The sequence below is a fragment of the Haliotis rubra genome, unplaced genomic scaffold, assembly GCF_003918875.1.
Source record: "Haliotis rubra isolate DU_JTF1 unplaced genomic scaffold, ASM391887v1 Scf151, whole genome shotgun sequence".
In the NCBI taxonomy this organism is placed as follows: Eukaryota; Metazoa; Mollusca; class Gastropoda; order Lepetellida; family Haliotidae; genus Haliotis; species Haliotis rubra.
Genome location: NW_025765459.1, coordinates 978412 through 998257, shown reverse-complemented (window position 1 = coordinate 998257; position 19846 = coordinate 978412). Strand labels below are relative to the sequence as shown.

The window sequence follows — 19846 nt, the reverse complement described above, 5'->3', positions numbered from 1 at the left end:
GCTGCTTGTACTAGCCCAGACTTAAGCTGGTTTTATAGTGCTAGCCCACTGAGATACCATGCCGCAGTGAAGCATGAATACCCCACTCAGACACATTTTACTGACTCCGAGCCGACCAGTCCTTGTTGTACCCATTAATGCCGAGCGCCAGGCAGGGACCAACATGTACCATATTTTAACGTCTTTTGGTATGACGCGGTCGGGGATCGAACCCGCGACCTCCCGCTCTTCGGGCGGACGCTCTAACCACAACACCACGGAGGCGGTCGTTCACTTGAACAAACATAGAAACATATTAAGAAACAAGTTCATCGGACTTCATTTTGGTCACTGATACGTCAAATTTGGAACGTTGAAACGTAACCTACATCAAAAACCTCTGCGTGGCATCTTTAAATCTAAAAAAAATTGTATTAATGGCGTGCTTCAGAAGCAGATTAATGGAGTGCAGCTTGAAATATCGGATGATGAAGCATAAACCTTGCCGCTCACACCCCATAACAGAGCAGGACTCAGTGACCTCGTTGCAGCGGCAATGTTAACTTATGTACAATACAAATCAATGAATCCTTAATTTGGATGATGTGCAGACTGTTAAAAGAGCTCACCGCCTTCACCTATGTTGCGCTGTCGTTCGCTTTACACGTTGAGAATGGAGAGGTATTACAGCGATACATGGCATGGGTCGAGAAAGTACTTTCCCCGGGTCCTCCATCGAACGTGTTGGCCTTTGGAACCGCAGTAGCAGTTAATATTGATCAGACAGCTAATGCTTCTCCGCCATCCCGAGACTACTAATTTTTTGTCCACAAAGTCTTTTCATCTCGGAGTCGTATTACGTCATTTCTAACCTCGGTGAAACAGCGACAGGGTTTAAATCAAAAAGAAATCCCAATTCCTTGTACAACTTTATTCAAATGCATCAATATCGTCCATATTTTTGTATGAATATTGAAATAGAGTTTTACTTGATCTCATGAAGCCATATTGATGTATTTCTACGCCAAGACAGGGTGATGTTTTTGCAGCCATGTTTTGACGTGGGACTTGGGGCCATGTATGAAACTTTGCCAAAGCCAGGTTTAAGCCTGTTTGTTCAGCGAAGTTAAGCATTTCATTGCGTCAAGGTGATTATTTGTTATTTGGGTTGAATGTTGACTATTGGTGTTATACTGGCTTCAACATGTTCAGTGTTGACAAATGCGTTTCTAAATGGCCAAGCTGGACAGATGAGGAGACGTGTTGTTTTCAAAGGAAGCTGAATTCAGCTTCATTTGTGGATGACATGAATCCAGATTGCCACTCATTAAGTCTTCATTAAGTACGCTGAAATATGTAATAACGTAAAGCCAAGTGGTTCTAAAGGCTGCATTATGTTTGGTAGATTTGTCTCCCTTGCGTGTGTTGGGATCCTTGGATTACTTGTTCAAAATTTCGTAGACTTTCCGATAATAATGGTGTTCACACACTGTCTTGAAAAGATTTATCTTATTAAAAATTAGCATTGGGTAGCATAATGGTTTAAGTATTTCCTCGTCACGTCGAAGACCCGGGTTCGATTCCCCACATGGGTACAATGTGTGAAGCCCATTTCTGGGGTTCCCCACCGAGATATTGCTGGAGTACTGCTAAAATTCCCCACCGTGATGTTGCTTGAAAACTGTCAAGAGTGGCGTAAAACTAAACTCACTCACTCACCCATTTTACAAAATACCAAACATGGATTTTGCTGAAGTAAAATGACTTTTTAAGACCTTTTCATTCTAACACATATAAATGGAACCCTGGGAGGAACATTGTCAGGATTCCATATATAGGATAGTTGAAAGTACACAGCATGTTGTTATGATCAAACGCAGGAGAGTTGGCACAAAATGTTTTGTCCAAACATAATGAACTGTTTTGATGGTATGTGTTGCTGAGGATAGTTGCATATAATCCCTGATGTCTTCACACTTGTGCCAACGATGCTGGAGTGCCTCGATCACACTTGTGTAGAAGACTTCATCCTGACGGCTCAAAACGTCCTCCACAGCAGAAATGATGTCATCATAATTTTCCATGTTGGCCATACGGGTTTCTCTTTACGTTTGGAAGAGTTTGGCAGTGTCAGATGCATAGGGATGATGTTCAATGGGTTAAAAATGTAGTCAAGGTGCCTTGTCGTGGGGCAACAATACACTTCAGATGGTATTATTGCAACGTTATTCCTTAATATTCTCAAGCAGTATCGGAGCAGATAAGAATAACATTGGGCCATTATTGGTTTGGCCTTTAGCTATTTATACAAAGGAACGATGTTGAATGAGTTAAAACAGTATTCAAATGACTTGTGCACAGGTGCCTTGCCGTAGGGGAACAATACACTTCAGATAGTATTATTACAATGTTATGCCTTAATTATCTCAAGCAGGTACCGAAACAGAAAAGAATAACATTGGACTCCTGGACCATTGGACCATTGGGCCATTGGGCCATTGGGCTATTATAGGTCTGACCTTTATCAAATCCACAGCAAGCATGAGTTGCTAACGATCAATTCCAACCCGGACTGTTCAATATTACCCATTTAACTCTCAATACACGAACACATCCAGCGTATATACACCACTTAGAATCCTTGTAACAACGTTATTCCCTTAATCAATATGCACATTGTATACAAAATATCGTGAACTTTACCGTATATATTAATCCACCCATTATCTACACAGTTTCGGAACTACCCTGGTCATCTTAGGGTAAAGGTAAACACGATGTTCGATTTAAGGTGATGGGGAGAATACAGGGAAGATGCTGAATAGTTACATGATCAATATTTTTTTTACATCATCCATTATCGCCGCTATTCATGTGTGATGTTGTTTTGTAAGGTAAATAGTATATTCGAATGGAAATGGTATCTATACGGCAAAGTTTACATCTTCATCCAGGAAGGATTGTTTCAATTCTTAAGGCGGTATTGAACATATTTATTCGACTGTGTGCATCACAGCAAACTTATTTGTCCTGATGTACTCTGGGGCGGTGGGGTAGCCCAGTGGTTTAAGCGTTCGCTTGTCACGTTTAAGACCCGGGTTCGATTTCCGACATGGGTACATTGTGTGAAGCCCATTTCTGATGTCCCCCACAACTGGGATATTGCTAAAAGCGGTTTAAAACCATACTCACTCGCTCATTCACTGATGTATTCTCTCAACAAAATACATTATCAGACAAGGTTATGTTCTATATAAAGCGTAACAAAGTTGTATTCGATCTTGCTGATTGCCATGAATCAAGTATTTCAACGGTAAAATGAAAAGATTGTGGCCGAACAGATATTGTTTTGCGCAATGTCAGTTTTTATCATATGTATAAGGAATGTTGGTTTGTTTTTTAACGCCACACTCAGCAATATTCCAGCTTTATGGAGTCAATCTGTAAATAATCCCAGTCTGGACCAGACAATCCAGTGACCAATATCATGAACATCGATCTACGCAATTGGGAACCGATGACATGTGTCAACCAAGTCAGCGAGCCTGACCACCCGATCCCGTTAGTCACACCTTACGACAAGCATGGGTTACTGAAGATCAATTCTAATCCGGATCTTCACGAGTTATATAAGAAAAGTAATTATTTGGGCGACATAACATTGAATCTGATGTCAACGATATATATAACTTGACAGGAGCGAGAGGAAGGGAATAAACTGGGATTAATAGCAAACCGGAAATCAGACAACCGGAAATAATGCATGAAGATATGATAACCATGCTGGACAGGCCTTGTAGTCAACTGTTGTCCCAAACGTCGTCCTCAAAACATTTCGATAGTTTTTCTTAGGCCTAGAAAAAGTATTTTGACCAATATGAAGCGCTTCAGAATCTACGTAGAAAGAGCATTTGAACTTCTGATTTTAAGTGTTGCAAAGGTGGCACTGACTCTCCGTCAGTGTTCTTCCTCCCTTCTTCCTCTACGTTCTTCCTCCTCGCTCCTCTTCCCCTAATCCAATCCCTCTGTCCAGCTGCCTTCTCCTTCTCTTTCTCTATCTGTCTTCCCCTCCTCTTTCTCTCCCCTTTTTCTCCCATCCTTCTCTCCCATCCTTCTCTCTCTCTCAGACTCTCTCTCTCTCTCTGACTCCCTCTCTCTCTCTCTTTGACTCTGTTTCTCTCTGAGTCTCTCCGTCTCTCTTATCTCTGTCTCTCTCTCACTCCCACTGTCTCTCTTTGACTGTCTCTCTCTCTCTCTCTCTCTCTCTCTCTCTCTCTGTCTGTCTGTCTCTCTCTCTCTCTCTCTCTCTCTCTCTCTCTCTCTCTCTCTCTCTCTCTCTCTCTCTCTCTCTCTCTCTCTCTCTCTCTCTCTCTCTCTCTCTCTCTCTCTCTCTCTCTCTCTCTCTCTCTCTCTCTCTCTCTCTCCAATAACTCTAAATGAACGTAACACCCTCAGAGAAGCAGTAACTGTTTGTCTTGTAGACTGAAGGTGATGTATTACAGCGTGGCTTACCCAGGGGTCAGTCGTAATCAATAGTAGGTGACTAACCTAAGTCCAGTCCAAGAGATAAGGAGACTTCATTGTAATGATTACCGAAAGAAAACCTACTCTAGACAATAGATTCATATCATATTATCCAATTATAGCTTTAACGCCGATGTGTCTCTAACTTCATGTAGATGTATGTTTGTCTGATGGGAAGTTTGTACAACACAGACTTCTCGATTTGAATCAGTGATTCCACAATAGTCCATACAGAGCTCTGCCAGAGCTTAACAGACAGACAGACAGACAGTTTGATTCAACCACTGGCTCATACCAGTCAAATACATTATCACACATCACATGCATGGTACACATGAATTTATAAAAATGTTCTGCTCTTAATCCTAATACATAATATAAACATAAACTAACATTCATAATCACATCAACATTGGCAGATTGCATAATATTTATAAAGTTGTTTATCGTCGGAGGCTGACTAAAATATTTCACAATATGTTTATACCGAACATCAGAAAAGCATTCATAGACATACAAAATATGCCACTCATCTTCAACAACATTAATACCTTTTGATTTACAAAATAATATTAAGATCTTTCATAAGAAGCAATATTTTTCATATGTCCCAATATCAATTGCTAAGTTAACATTTCCACTTTCGAAAGGGCTGATCTCAAATTTATAAAATATTACAATTTAAGTATTTTTCTACATCTAAAAGAGTTTTATGCTTACAATAATAGTTTTATGCGAATTTTTATTGGAAGTATACCAGGATTGCTTTAAATTAGCAAGTCACATGTTTCTAAAACAAGTGTCCGAAATGTTTTAACGACAGAAAATTGTTTTGATTTTGTGTAGTATTTAATCAAAGAATACGAATACGGTATACACTGAATATACACTCATATACACTGAATATGAATACGCTGTCACCTAGTTCAGAGACTTTGGGTTAATTTGTCAGATAATGGACTGACTGACTCATTTTGGCTTTACGCCACTTTTAGCAATATTCCAGCAACATCACGACGGGAGACACCAGAAATGGGCTTCACACGTTGTACCCATGTGGGCATTCGAACCCGGGTCTTCGGCGTGACGAGCCAACGCTTTAACCATTAGGCTACCACACCGCCCCCAGATAATGGAAAGTTAAACATATAGATGTGTTCCAGACACGATAGCGAGGATCAGTATGAGTGTGTCGTATAACGAGGAACCTGAATAATCGAACTGCGTTAGACAAATTAGGTGACAGCATGAACAGCTATTGCAGTAGATCACTTGATACATGCTTTAGTCCCAACCCACGACCATCATGGAATGATGAAGTACTACATATGGCATTGGGCATGAAACTGCGTACTGGGTTTATCTACGGTGAGGTGAGGTGAAATTGGGTTTAACGTCGTGCTTGAGAATATTTCGCTCATATGACGACGTGCATGCGTGTGTATGTGTATGTGCGGCTGCTTGTACTAGCCCAGACTTAAGCTGGTTTTATAGTGCTAGCCCACTGAGATACCATGCCGCAGTGAAGCATGAATACCCCACTCAGACACATTATACTGACTCCGAGTCGACCAGTCCTTGTTGTACCCATTAATGCCGAGCGCCAGGCAGGGACCAACAAGTACCATATTTTAACGTCTTTTGGTATGACGCGGTCGGGGATCGAACCCGCGACCTTCCGCTCTCCGGGCGGAGGCTCTAACCACTACACCACGGAGGCGGTCTGTTTATCTACACATGAGAACATTGTATTCTAACTTCTAACATCATTTACATGCGGTCGTGACCAGCGTTTGTTTCAAACTGTGAACAGTATTTGTCTACATATGAGAACATTGTATATTTCTAACTGCAAACATAATTTAAATGCAGTTGTGATCCGTATTTATTTTAAACTGTGAACATCTGTCTACATATGAGAACACTGTACATGTCTAACTGTGATCATAATTTAAATGCGGTGGTGAACAGTGTATATTTCAAACTGTGAACAGCATTTGTCTACATATGAGAACACTGTACATGTATAACGGTGATCATAATTTAAATGCGGTGGTGAACCGTGTATATTTCAAACTGTGAACAGCATTTGTCTACATATGAGAACACTGTACATGTCTAACTGTGATCATAATTTAAATGCGGTGGTGAACAGTGTATATTTCAAACTGTGAACAGCATTTGTCTACATATGAGAACACTGTACATGTATAACGGTGAACATCATTTAATTGCGGCCGTGAACAGTGTTTATTTTAAACTGTGAACATCATTTGTCTGCATATGGGAAAAGGCTTTAGCTCAAAATGTGAACAGCGTTTGAATACATATGGGAACGATGTTGATCTCAAGCTCTGAACAGCATTTGACTGCTGAGTTATCACCTCTATCTGTGAACAACATTTGCCTCTGAGTACACATGTGAACATTGTGTATTTCATATAATGATTTGTTTAACAGATAGTTGTGAACAGATACACCTGTAAACGCTGAACAATGTGTATCTCAAACAATGAATGGTTTCTTTCACATGCTGTGAAGATAGTTCGAGAAGACAGCAAGAAAGGACATTTAGAGAAGCAGTGATTACTCCAAGTTGTAAACAGTGTTTGTCTTCAAGTGCTGTTACTGCGAGCAGTGATTTACTTCCTCTTACACTGTCGAAGGATTTTCATAAATATTTACAAACTGCGCACTGTGTTTACCGTCAGCTGTGAAAATCGTTAATTTGAAATTTTGAAAATAAATATCTTTAACTGTAAAATTCTGTGAACGTGTACCAGTGCTCATCTCCATTTGGGAAATTGTAAATAGTTTCTATCTGTAACTATGAGTAGCGTCTTTGTCCAAGAATTAAACAGGTGAAGTGAATTAACATGGAACTACATCCTTCACAAACATCCAGTGTGAAACAGTGTGTCCCGCATCACTGAAAGGAACACCTTGTGTCAACACTGATTTTTTAGTGATCAATTCATATAATTTTCACAGCCATTAATCTCTTTTTCTGCAAAATATATTTCAAATTTTCTCAATAACATGAAAAATTTACAGCGTGTCATGGGAGCTTCAAATGCGTATAACACGATATTGGTTGAAGGTATATTTTTGATGACGCATTCAGTCATTTGTACTTTTTCACAAAGCAAACTCCTTCACGGTATTGATCTCTGCTTCTTGCTGACAGCGATAATACTTTCCCCCACAAGACTGAAAGCGAGAGATGCAAGGTTGCACCATCAACCATGGACGTACATCCACATCTGGTTTGACAACTTCCAGTCAGCGAAACCAACACAATTCCACTTCCTCCCCTTTCATAGCTTGGCCATTTTAAGAAACGATTCTGCTTTGAAAAAATAAGTCAAAAATACATCCTGTCCTTGGAGAGCAGTGTTTTTCAGATTGTTCCTCTGCCATTACGATTATGGTTTATGAGAAGATCTAGCGTTAGATTGCCAAAGGATTTCCCCATGTTTGGCAAAGGTTCAGAGGATGTGTTTCTCCTTTGTTCAAGTCCGTCTTGTACCGATGGGGCTGTCATCAGAAGAAAGAACTGCCATTGAGGATTAGCTAGGCCTCGTTTACTGTCTAACTGCAAGGAGTTTCATCCTTTGTGAATGTATTGAATAAAAAAACACCTCCCATAGGGCGGCGGATAAAATCAAAAGGAAATATGTGATGATTGTGTTCCACGGGACTCGGTGGCGTTCATGTCGATAATCTAAAACTTAAAAAGGAATTATAGATCTGGGATAAGAAGAACGATCGAAGCACCTTGGTCGTATTTAACTGAAAATGGAACATTAAGGCTCCTTCAACATATGAGAGTTTAAATGGAACTTGAAGAAGACATGGTTATTTTGGGAGGTATGAATATATATATACATGCAATATTTAACGAATGGTCAAAGAGGGATATTCGGAAACTAAGAAAGTTAATTACGGTCAAACGATGACTGATTGGAATTGGTTGAATTCATAAGTTAACAAGCTGAAAATATGTACACGGCTTGATGCTTTTCATATATACACGAAACTTGGTGCAATACACCACAACATGGCAGGGTTTCAGGGATGCCATTACTTCCGAATGAGCTGTTTATGGCTAGTGGTAAATCAATCTTGAATGCACAGTCTTGCAGCCATTTCTAAGTTACGAAATCTAATTTCCGGTGGTCTTGTATGAAAGCGTAGATTTGTTTCTCTATTGAACGAGCAACAGTGTGAAAAGCAGCACTTCTCCGTTGGTTGCTTACACACCCATCTCACCCCACATCGGAGGGAACCGACACTAGATTTAAATCCTGATTGCTTTAAGTCATACATCGTAAATTACAGCAGTTGTTACTTTCGTGATTTTCCACTGACAAAACTCATGAATATTGTACCTAAACGATTAAAGCGTCCGGCGTCTTAACACAGTATCCAGTCAGGAACTTCATCAGCGGTTCAGGACTGAAGCAGGGGATCAATACTCGACCACCCGCCGACATCACCCGACCAGAAAAACAGATCAAGGCAGCTCTTAGCTCAGTGTGAGTTATTTATAAAGAAGCATGAGTCTGAATGACGGCTTGTAGATGTGTGATGCAGGGGACCAAGCCGAAAGGTGCTGGATGTTAAAACGCGGTGTTCGGAGCCTCCTCAAGTCGTCCTATCGATCTTCGTTGAGGCTTTGGACTATCTATGACGATCGCCAGTACTCGCCACTTCAGGATTGCAACCATCATTGGCCCTAAAGGGGGTTTAATGGCAGTCGGTGTTCCAGACACGTGAAAAGGAGTGGGTAACTTGGTGAATATTCCTCAGTGATTCCTGGAGTTCCGTCCCGTAGTGTCACCAAGCACCGCCGACATGAAAGACTGGGATACGATCAGCGTGGAGATTGAAGCCTCGGACGAAGTGTACGTTCAGCATGTGATATTTTATGTAGTTTTACAAAAATCGTTATCTGTATCAGTAATTGTTTTCAGCACCGACATCCCGGCTGCTTCTGGATCAGTTTTTAGTATTTTGAGGAACGAGATTATAGATATTTAGCTTGGCTTCTGTGGTTAACATGGGATTTCGTTCCACCTCGGGACAAGCCCCTAGGTCAGATGCTTCTGTAGTCAATGCTCATTGTCAGTCTTGCTTGAGATACATTAGGACTCCTAATAACACATGTGTCTCACTTGCACACCACTATGCCCCGTAATAACACTTTTTGTGTTATCATGTATATGTTTTTATGTTACTTATATGTTCAGACGTATTTTTCAGTGTTAGATTTACTATAGGTGAGGTGAGGTGAAATTGGGTTTAACGTCGTGCTTGAGAATATTTCGCTCATATGACGACGTGCATGCGTGTGTATGTGTATGTGCGGCTGCTTGTACTAGCCCAGACTTAAGCTGGCTTTATAGGGCTAGCCCACTCTGATACCATGCCGCAGTGAAGCATGAATACCCCACTCAGACACATTATACTGACTCCGAGCCGACCAGTCCTTGTTGTACCCATTAATGTCGAACGCAAGGCAGGGACCAACAAGTACCATATGTTAACGTATTTTGGTATGACGCGGTTGGGGATCGAACCCGCGACCTTCCGCTTTCCGGGCGGAGGCTCTAACCACTACACCACGGAGGCGGTCTGATTTACTATAGAACAATTACGTATGACAAGGTTTCTTGACTGTGAAATAATTCTTGCCTAGCATACAACATGGCAGCAAATTACAACTGTTTGAGACCGAGTCCTTATGGTGTGCATGAACTCATGTGGGTTTTTTGCAATTGTAACACTGACTTAACACGCTAAGGAAAAGTGCCTCTGTGGTGTTCTTGTGACACAAGAGAGGCACCATTGTCCTGATCGTCTAAAGCTCTGCGATTCTTTATGCAGAGTTATTTCCCATGGGCACGACAATCACCCATGGGTTCGAATCCCGAATTACCCCGATCATGTTGCTAGGTTTGTCAGCACCCTATCCATTACCGAGAGGTGAACCAAAGCATTACTTCGGGTGTCCCTCCCACATTTTTCTGATATGCTGTGATATAAATGGAATATGAATAAATAAGAGTAATGGCCAAAATCGATGAAGTCATTTTCACTGATGTATATATTCACGAAGCCACACTGTTCATATCTAAGAGGGTAAATACAACGTGGGCTGCATCAGCCCACGCCAACAGCGACAAGCAGTGCACTGCTCTACCTAATGCATATCAGTAATTGCATAAAAACATGTTTTTCATTTTTTGTATTGTTATGGTCGTGGACCTTTACGCGTTACCTGACATCTGATAAACACAGAGCACGTACCGGAGTAGTTACTGTCACTGTGTTGCCTTCGCAATCAGTTGATGGAGTTATTTATCTGTGTCCCGGAGCAATCAAATGAGTCATAACATTTATAGACGGTGCCCAGTCATCCAAGGTGGCGCAATGCGCTGCGCAGCCCTTGGTAACCCAGAATCATATGACCGTGGGTTCGAATCCTTGTTTTTCTCGATTATGTATCCAGGTCGGTCAACATCTAGCCAATGCTTGGGGGTTTCACCATGGTTATAAACGCCTGAGATCTGCTTTACTCCGGGGTTTTCTCCCCCTTTTAGCTGACCGTGATATTTAGGACGGCTCAACAACTACATGTTTCTATGAACTCTGTCCACTGATGTCTCTTAACTTGTTCCTTGACCCAGGGCGGTGCGGTAGCTTAGTGGTTAAGGCGTTCGCTCGTGACGCCGAAGACCCGGGTTCGATTCCCAACATGGGTTAAATGAGTGAAGCCCATTTCTGGTGTCCCCCGCGTGAGACTGCTGGAATATTGCTAAAAACGGCATAAAGCTAAACTCACTCCTTGACCCAACCCACAAGAACAGGAGATCAAAGTTTGCGAACACCCGGTGTCTTTGTTTACAGTGGTCATGCATTTACATGTAACTTCCGTTTTGTTTCTACTCTTCCTTTTGTATCCCGGCGGCGGGGTAGCCCGGTGGTTAAAGCGTTCGCTCGTCACACAGAAGACCCGGGTTCGATTCCCCACATGGGTATAATGTGTAAAGCCCATTTCTGGTGTCCCCCCGCCGTGATATTGCCTGAATATTGCTTAAAGCGGCGTTAAACCATACTCACTCACTCACTTCTTTTGTATTATTGCCACAGATAATGGAAAATGTATAACCAATAGCAGCAGTAACGTTTCTTTAAATCAAATACGATTATGAAAGGAACTTAGAACAGTGCACCAATATGTGTCAGTATTGGTATTTGCCTAGTTTGGTAGTTTGGTATAATCTCGCTAATTGATATTTTCCCATTTAGTCTTAACTCGAATGATCAATGTTTCTTCATTAGCCAATCCTACAAGAAAGAAGTAGGTGTGGTGGGTTTTTAATCAATAACATACTTCAATGTATGTGCTGCGTGCTTTGGTACGGACGTGACTTGGCATAATTGATAATAATTGAAACCATCTGCTAATTGGTTATATTCAATAATGAATTATGCACAGAATAGAAATGTTTGTGTCTATGGCCGACATTAGTGGCAAGGAAACCGCTGATGTTATTCAGATTCTTTCTTGTATACTTAAAAAACATATGCAAGATGAAAGGACAGTTGTCGCAATACAACCACACAAAAATGTTTATACTTTTATGGTTTTGTTTAAGCCAACAACTCAGCTGAAATGCTTCAAAAAATCAATAATTATTTCTTTAATATCGTTGTTTTTTTTATTTGGTTCATCGATCACATGATTGTCTGGTTTGTTTACATGCTACCGTTGCATGGCAGGAGTGTGTGAGTTTAGTTTTACGCCGCTTTTAGCAATATTCCAGCAATACCACGGCAGAGGACCCAGATCGTCGGCGTGACGAGCGAACGTTTTGACGTGCTACTATTCGTCGTCAGGATATGAATGCTACGTTTATGGCGAATGGTTTGAACGACGTGTGGTTGTGGTAGAGCAGGACATGCTCACCCTTTTCGAAAACACCCGGTGTCATCACTGATATCCAATGGTCCATATCATTTTCACAGGGAGTGAGTGAGTGAGTGTATTGGTCTTCAGCTGCCTGTGCTTAAAGACTAAAGGGATCGGGTGGTGTGGCTCTTGGAATTGGTTGATGTCTATCATGTAAATCGATGCCCCTTTTTGTGAGTTTACTCCAATAGGATACTTCTTACTCCTGGGGCGTTGGAGTAGCCGTGTGGTTAAAGCGTTCGCTCGGCAAGCCGAAGACATGGGTTCGATTCCCCACATGGGTACAATGACATCATTTCTGGTGTCCCCCGGAGCGCTATTGCTGGAATATTGCTACAAGCGCCCTTATACTAAATTCATAGTGTGTCACTAAAACACAGTGGCGTAACTGAAAAACCGGAACTGAAACAAAAATCCCACGTACTCATCCACGACACCTCTGGGGCGGTGGGGTAGCCTAGAAGTTAAAGCGTTCGCTCGTCACGCCGAAGATCCGGGTTCGATTCCCCACATATGTGTGAAGCCCATTTCTGGTGTCCCCCGCCGTGATTTGTTGGGGCATTGCCAAAATCGGCGTAAAAACATACTCACTCACTCCCGCACTCACCCCACGACACCTCTGAAACAATACAGAGCTGCAGTTGTCTAAAATTGATCAATGTTTCATTTTCCCTTACCTATCCTTTATCCAACCAATACAAATACGGCTCATTAAAGCAGGTTTGTAAGATCGGTCGGATAATTGATTTTAGAACAACGTTATGCAAACAGATCAAATAGCACAGGTTTCAAATAGGTCAAAGCTCTGAGAAAGGCTTGAGAGAACATATAGAACTAATGATATAAAATTCTATATATTGCATCATTCCATCATCCGTTTCTTTTACGCAACGCTATTGATATCTGCATTTGATATTAGATTTCAGAGAGGTCACTGCTTCCTTTCAGCTGTCATTGGTAATCTGTGCGCATATTCATTGGAGAAAAACGTCATCGGTCAAACTCCGCGTCTCTCGTAGACGCAGCTTGCGAGCGTACATATTTGTAGTTAGTAAAGGTCAGCCTGATCGAAGCTTATTCCTGTTGAGATCATGTTTTGAGAATCTTCCAAATTACGGGACTTCATGGGATATATTTATCTATCAGACCCGTCCAGACAGTATTTATACTACTCAAATTTATATTTTGATAATCAATAAAATATCCTATCAAGAAACGGCGTGGTTGGGTGTCCGGGTGTCCCTTGCAAAAATGAGTGATATCATGTGTTTCTTTCTGTGATTCGTGTTATTATGGCCAATATGCGGAAGTGTGTCTGTGTCTGTGTCTGTGTCTGTGTCTGTGTCTGTGTCTGTGTCTGTGTGTCTGTCTGTCTGTCTGTCTGTCTGTCTGTCTGTGTCTGTGTCTGTGTGGCATGTCTTCAGCCAACCATATCGATCACTAAACATTGTAAGGTTTTATCATCGTATTTTTCATCTGAACAATTGACCTGCCTCTGCATGCGTTTATGACGTGTATTACCAATGGGACAGGACACGTTTACCTGTTGCGCGAGCACTTTGTATCATTACTATTTGACAATGATTCAGAAACACATGTTCCCAACATAGACGGAACCGAACAGTTTACTGTGAGCAGATATTTTTTTTTTAAATTGTGGAAAGCCATCGCTGGTATTTGAGTGATTCTACTACAAGAAAACTATGTTGAAACACTGAACAAGGTACCTGGTGTCAACATCATGAGACGCGTTGCAATATTAAATGGAGAATAAACCGCTCTGTCCAATCCACACACGTTATGCACTGTTTCACTTCTAAAAACATTGAGTAAGTTCCGTGTCTAATGTGAATTTGGACCGTCTCATTATTTCTGATTGTACCTGATGTACAACCCTGCGATGGCATGTCATCTTACACCGACCAGACTAGCCATTGTCCATCCCATTCACCACAACTTGGACTGGTTCAGAGACAGCTTCGTACAAGCTAGGGACCGTTCAAAATTTAAGGAGTTATTTATGTACAAAGTAAGTGATCCCCCTGCATGTCATGTACAAAATCAATGACCCCCCTCCACCCCTTCTCATATTTTTAAGCATTTTTTTTATATTTGTGTGCACATAATTGCTTACCCCCTCCTCCAGTACTTGTGTACAAATTTGATGACCCCGGATCTCCCCAGAACAAAATGGGTGACGCCCCCACCCCCGCTTAAAATCATCATCACCCCTAGCCATCAATTATGAACGGTCCCCTACCATGATATAAATAGAATGTGACCTTCTTCCATTGTCAGGTACATGGTCACATGATCAGCTTCATGACCTAGATTGTCTGTTACAGTGGCATATGGCTTCATGCATGCATGCATTGTCACTTGACCTCATTTATGCCAGTGGCATATATTGTCTGTTGAAGTAACATTTGACCTACTGCAAACATGCATTGTCTGTTACATTCTCACGTGACCTCCTTTATGCTCTGCATTGCCTTATAAGTGACATTTGACCTACTGTATACATACACGGTGACATACACTGTCACGTGACAATTTTAGTGTTACAAGACCTATTTCACATCATACATTGTTTAATATATAAATCAGTTGCAAATGACCTATTCCATGCCCTACGTTGCCTTCCACACTGCCACATGCCTTCTCTGGTGGTAAGTATTGACTGCAACAGCGCCATTTGACCTGTTTTATGCCTATTCGCGAACACCTTGTACCGTCAGTGATTTTCAGTGGTCCATTAATGAAATTTCACATAATTTTCACAATCTGTTTCAGAGGATAGTCAAAACGTGTTACTCTTTTGCAGTGTTGATTTAAATTACATTTTTGACTACAACAGTGTTCACCTTGACCTCTGACCTCTGACCTGACCTGATCTGACCTGCCACATAAGCAACATTCCCGGTCACAATGCGTCTTCGATGCCTTTCACTGACTGCAATGTCCCGTTATATATGTATTGGCCTACAGTGCCTACTCGCTGCCTCCATTGCCTACTACAGTATATAAATACCCTATGTATTCTGTTGCAGATGGCGAAGAGACGGAGAAAGAATCCTCAAGAGCAAGTACATGCTTCTCACCGTTGTGCTATTCTGTGTCACTGACTGTGCCCTTGTTCTCGGAGAGCTCATCCTTGACCTTCATAAGGTCAAAGGTAAAGGCCATCCATCTTTCATCAATATGTTTCTTAATAACTCTTATTAATAATAATAATAATAATGTCCATTTGTATGGCGCCGTTTCCACACACTAGTGTATGCTCAAGGCGCCCCGTGTGTACAGCTAAAAAACAACTGCAGGAATTGTGCAAGTCATTCGTAATATTTCCGGAAAAGATGGGTCTTCAATGAAGATTTGAATAAGTCAAGAGATTTTGCTGTTTTGATGGTTATGGGAAGACTGTTCCACAGTGAAGGAGCAGCATAGCTGAATGATCTGTGACCATAGTTCCAGCAAATGTTTTATCCCAGCAAGTACATCAATATTTAATACCCATATTTAATACACATGGGAAAACAAAAATGTTACTAAGAAGAGGTGTATTAGTGCAGAGCCATATTCTGAGAAAAGATATTCATGTTGTTTAATGAACCTGCTGATGTACTGCAATGTTCTACGGTAAACATCTCCAATTACGTTATTAAAAAGCAGTTTTTCACAGATATCAGTCAAAGATTGAAGAACTGTTTGAACAGGTTTTTATGCCCGAGCAGCAGTTACGTTAACTTAAGGGCTTGATGGTAGGTGGGTTTTGTCATAAATATTTCAACCAGCCTCAATAACGTAATAGTATTGTATTGATTTCTCTATAATGTGTAATATTTTATATGATTTTGTTTGAGTCACGCAACTGTGTTCATCAAATCATGTCTGAGAAAGAGCAAAAACATGAATCTGGAAATTGAACACAGCCTTCTTATTCTCATTGAAGAAAGATGTTCCTTCGTTCGTGCTAAAGTTGGATTGACGTTCGGCTGGTATTGTGGTTTATCAGACACGAGTATCGCCGATCAGTGGGGGCAGTGATCTCAGAAAAGAATGTATTACCTATTTTTAATCTAAGTTACAAGGGTGAGCCAAAGCTGTAGACGCTAAAACCTTTAACCCTTAATCCGATGAGAACGGATTCAACTCCAGTATTCTCCTAATTATGTCCATTGGCCTGTCTGTGCCCAGCCAAGTTCCCGAGGTCTGCTGCGCTAACGCCTCGACACTGATTAAGCGTCAGCGCAGCAGACCCCGGAAACCAGACTGGTCTGTGCCTTACTTGTTCGCTTCACCGCCGTGTGCATTACTTACGTGCATGATTCTGATTGGTCACATTAGAGGTTTCAAATTAAAATCACAAGTTCGTGCTCTGTTTCACGCTAAAGGCCATCCACCTTTCATCAATATGTTTCCTAATAACTCTTATCCCAGCAACTGTTTCATAAGGATCATCTACAAGTAACCTAGTTCTAGAACAAATCGAGTGTGCATATTTGGTAAATAATAACAAATGAATTATATGGTTATTATCATTCATAAACATACTTTATTTATGAGATTGACGTCACGGACGAAGACCAAACACTGGCTTGTCTCCGGGATAATTATAAACTCCTGAATTGGCCATTGAAATTCAGAGGCTGCAGATTTTGAACACAAAGCAATGTTGTTTGTATGGTTTTTGATGGAAGTCACATTTGGAACACCAGGCTTCATTTCCACAAACCAATAAATCATTTTAAATTGACTTAAATGTATATAATCGCCCATGCACCGATTCTGTCTTCCCGACCCGACCCCATTAAGAACATGGATCATATTGTTCATATTTAGAAATCGGAAATTAAGTAATCAGGTGTATTTATATGAATCGATCACTAACATATTTCAACATCAGCATATTTTGGCTTATTTCAACATCAAATATAGAACATTCCTTTAATTCTGATAATACTTCGTTCTGAAAGTTTTGATGTCGTAAAGGTGAGATCGGAATATAGCAAGACGTCTTCACCAGTTGCCATAATAGTTGCGGAGAGAAACACAGTAAAATGCAGAAAAAATCTTTCTCTTTCTTATTCCTTGCGCAGAAAATATACTTGTTCACTGAGGGCGTGCCCTACAGTTATCGACAACCATAATTTAGCTAAATTGCATTCCGATAAACACCGAGTCACCATCGATTTTAAACTAAAATTATAATGTTTTCACTTCTGCTAGTTAAACCTTAATGCATGTATTGATGTTTTAATGTATGTATTGATCCACGTAGGACAATCATACTGCATATTCCTCGACAAGCTGAAAGCGAAAATGATGAAGGAGTCTTTTTGCACAGGCTATTCTTTGTTATGTCTTCCTCTATGCTTTCTGTGGAGTTCTATGTTTTCCATTATACAATTGATTCATCCATTTGACGCTAGTGATGTAGTGTCAACTATGGCACTCAAGTTTGAAAATCTATACTCTGTTCAATCAGAACTCATTGTTTGGACGCCTGTATTACAACACCAGCTTGTTAACTGCTTCTGGAATGTTTTACAATGTCTTGTATCTGATTCAAGTGTTTATTGGTCTGCATTAAGCGCTGGAAATAAGGAATTACAGGGTAAAATAAATCACCTTGAAACAATGGGCACCGCTTAAACGACAGTGTCCGATCGATGTTTCTTTTCATCAGAAATATCATTGCTTGTCTGTGAGAATGAGAACAGTGAGTGAGTGCGTTTAGTCTTAGCAATATTTCAGCTATATGGCGGTGGTCTGTAAATAATCGAGTCTGGACCAGACAATCCAGTGATCAACAGCATGAGCATCGATCTGCGAATGAGAACAGATTCCTCAGATGTTCGAATTTACTTGTTCGTATATGAAAGTATGCCCAATGTATTCATTCCTTCAGAACTTCGTTGAATTCTTGTACCTTTCACATTAATATATCAGAGATGTTATTGTATGCTACCAGTGGCGAATGACGTCTTTTTGTGAGGAAAGTGATGTTTTATTGTAACGTGTTTTGTGTTGGTGCCTAGTTTGTCAATAAATTTCTTGTGATTTTCTCTGAGGCTGGGAACAAGGGACCTTTTAGATTTGCCTTGGACTGTTTGTTGTCGAAATATGTTTCACTATTTGGCATCAACAGAAACACTCAGGGTAGCCAATGATCCAAATCACCTTCATCTTAATCATCTTCATCAGCATATGTATGGATATACAATTCGTATGACACACAATGAATAATGAAATGCGGAATAGATAGAGTTAACAGGGATTCGATTCAAACGTTTCAATAATTAACACGTATATCACAAGTGAATAATATTTTATTGACCATCGTCCTTCAGAATAAACAATTAATCTGATAATTAACAATTAACCACGAAACCAAGAAGCATGCAAAACCAATGGAAACATTACGATAATATGAAGTCTTTGATCTATTTTAGTGAATACGTGCATCAGTGTTTTCTCATCTCACAAATCCCTTCCTCTTAATCGGTATGTGTTGCTGATCGACTCAAAAGCAAGAAGCCGCCATTGCATCTGGATAATGTCGTAATATACGATATATCGAGACAGTAATGTTCGAGTAAATGAGATGTTACTTCAAAACAATGACGAGGCAGTGGGGTATCCTAGTGGTTAAAGTGTCCTCTCGTCACGCCGAAGACCCGGGTTTGATTCCCACATGGGTACAATGTGTGACTTCAATTTAAATTATTTCTGATGTTGCCCACCGTGATATTACAATAATATTACTAAAAGCGGCGTAAAACTAAACTCACTCACTCACTCCTTAAGATTAACTTAAATTATTTTGTCAAATATTTCGGATTTCTAAGAATGTTAATGGAGTATGATATGAGAGTACGTCAAGCAACTTTAATCTGAACCGTAACTTTCGCAATTCAACAAATGGCTAACAGCACATCCGAACAAAGCAACGTCCTTGTACATATAGGTCAACGTTTCATGAACACGTCATTAGATTTTATGTCCAGCCAGACAGGTTTTGGATTAACGAGGTTCCATTATATTCCGTGATTATATCATGTTATCACTTTATACAAGTTATTTTAGTCAGTTTGATTGGTCGGTAATTGTCATATATCCATCCTCACTACTGAATTAGTGATAAGAACTAGATTACGGTATTATATTGTTATTAAGGTACACAAATAACTCAAGTGCAAACCCGTGAAGATCAGGATTAGAATTGATCTTCAGTAACCCATGCTTGTCGTAAGAGCAGACTAACGGGATCGGGTGGTCAGGCTCGCTGACTTGGTTGACACATGTCATCGGTTCCCAATTGCGTCGATCGATGCTCATGCTGTTGATCACTGGATTGTCTGG

At 40.6% G+C, this 19846-nt stretch overlaps 1 protein-coding gene across 1 annotated transcript in view; it reads left to right on the top strand.

Moving 5' to 3' along the window:
• LOC124270375 overlaps nucleotides 1-19846 on the top strand; it is a 154747-nt gene that overhangs the window by 69707 nt on the left and 65194 nt on the right. The window contains exon 3 of the mRNA XM_046705414.1: nucleotides 15532-15656. Coding sequence (XP_046561370.1) covers nucleotides 15532-15656 — 125 coding nt within the window. The remainder of the gene's footprint in view (nucleotides 1-15531; nucleotides 15657-19846) is intronic.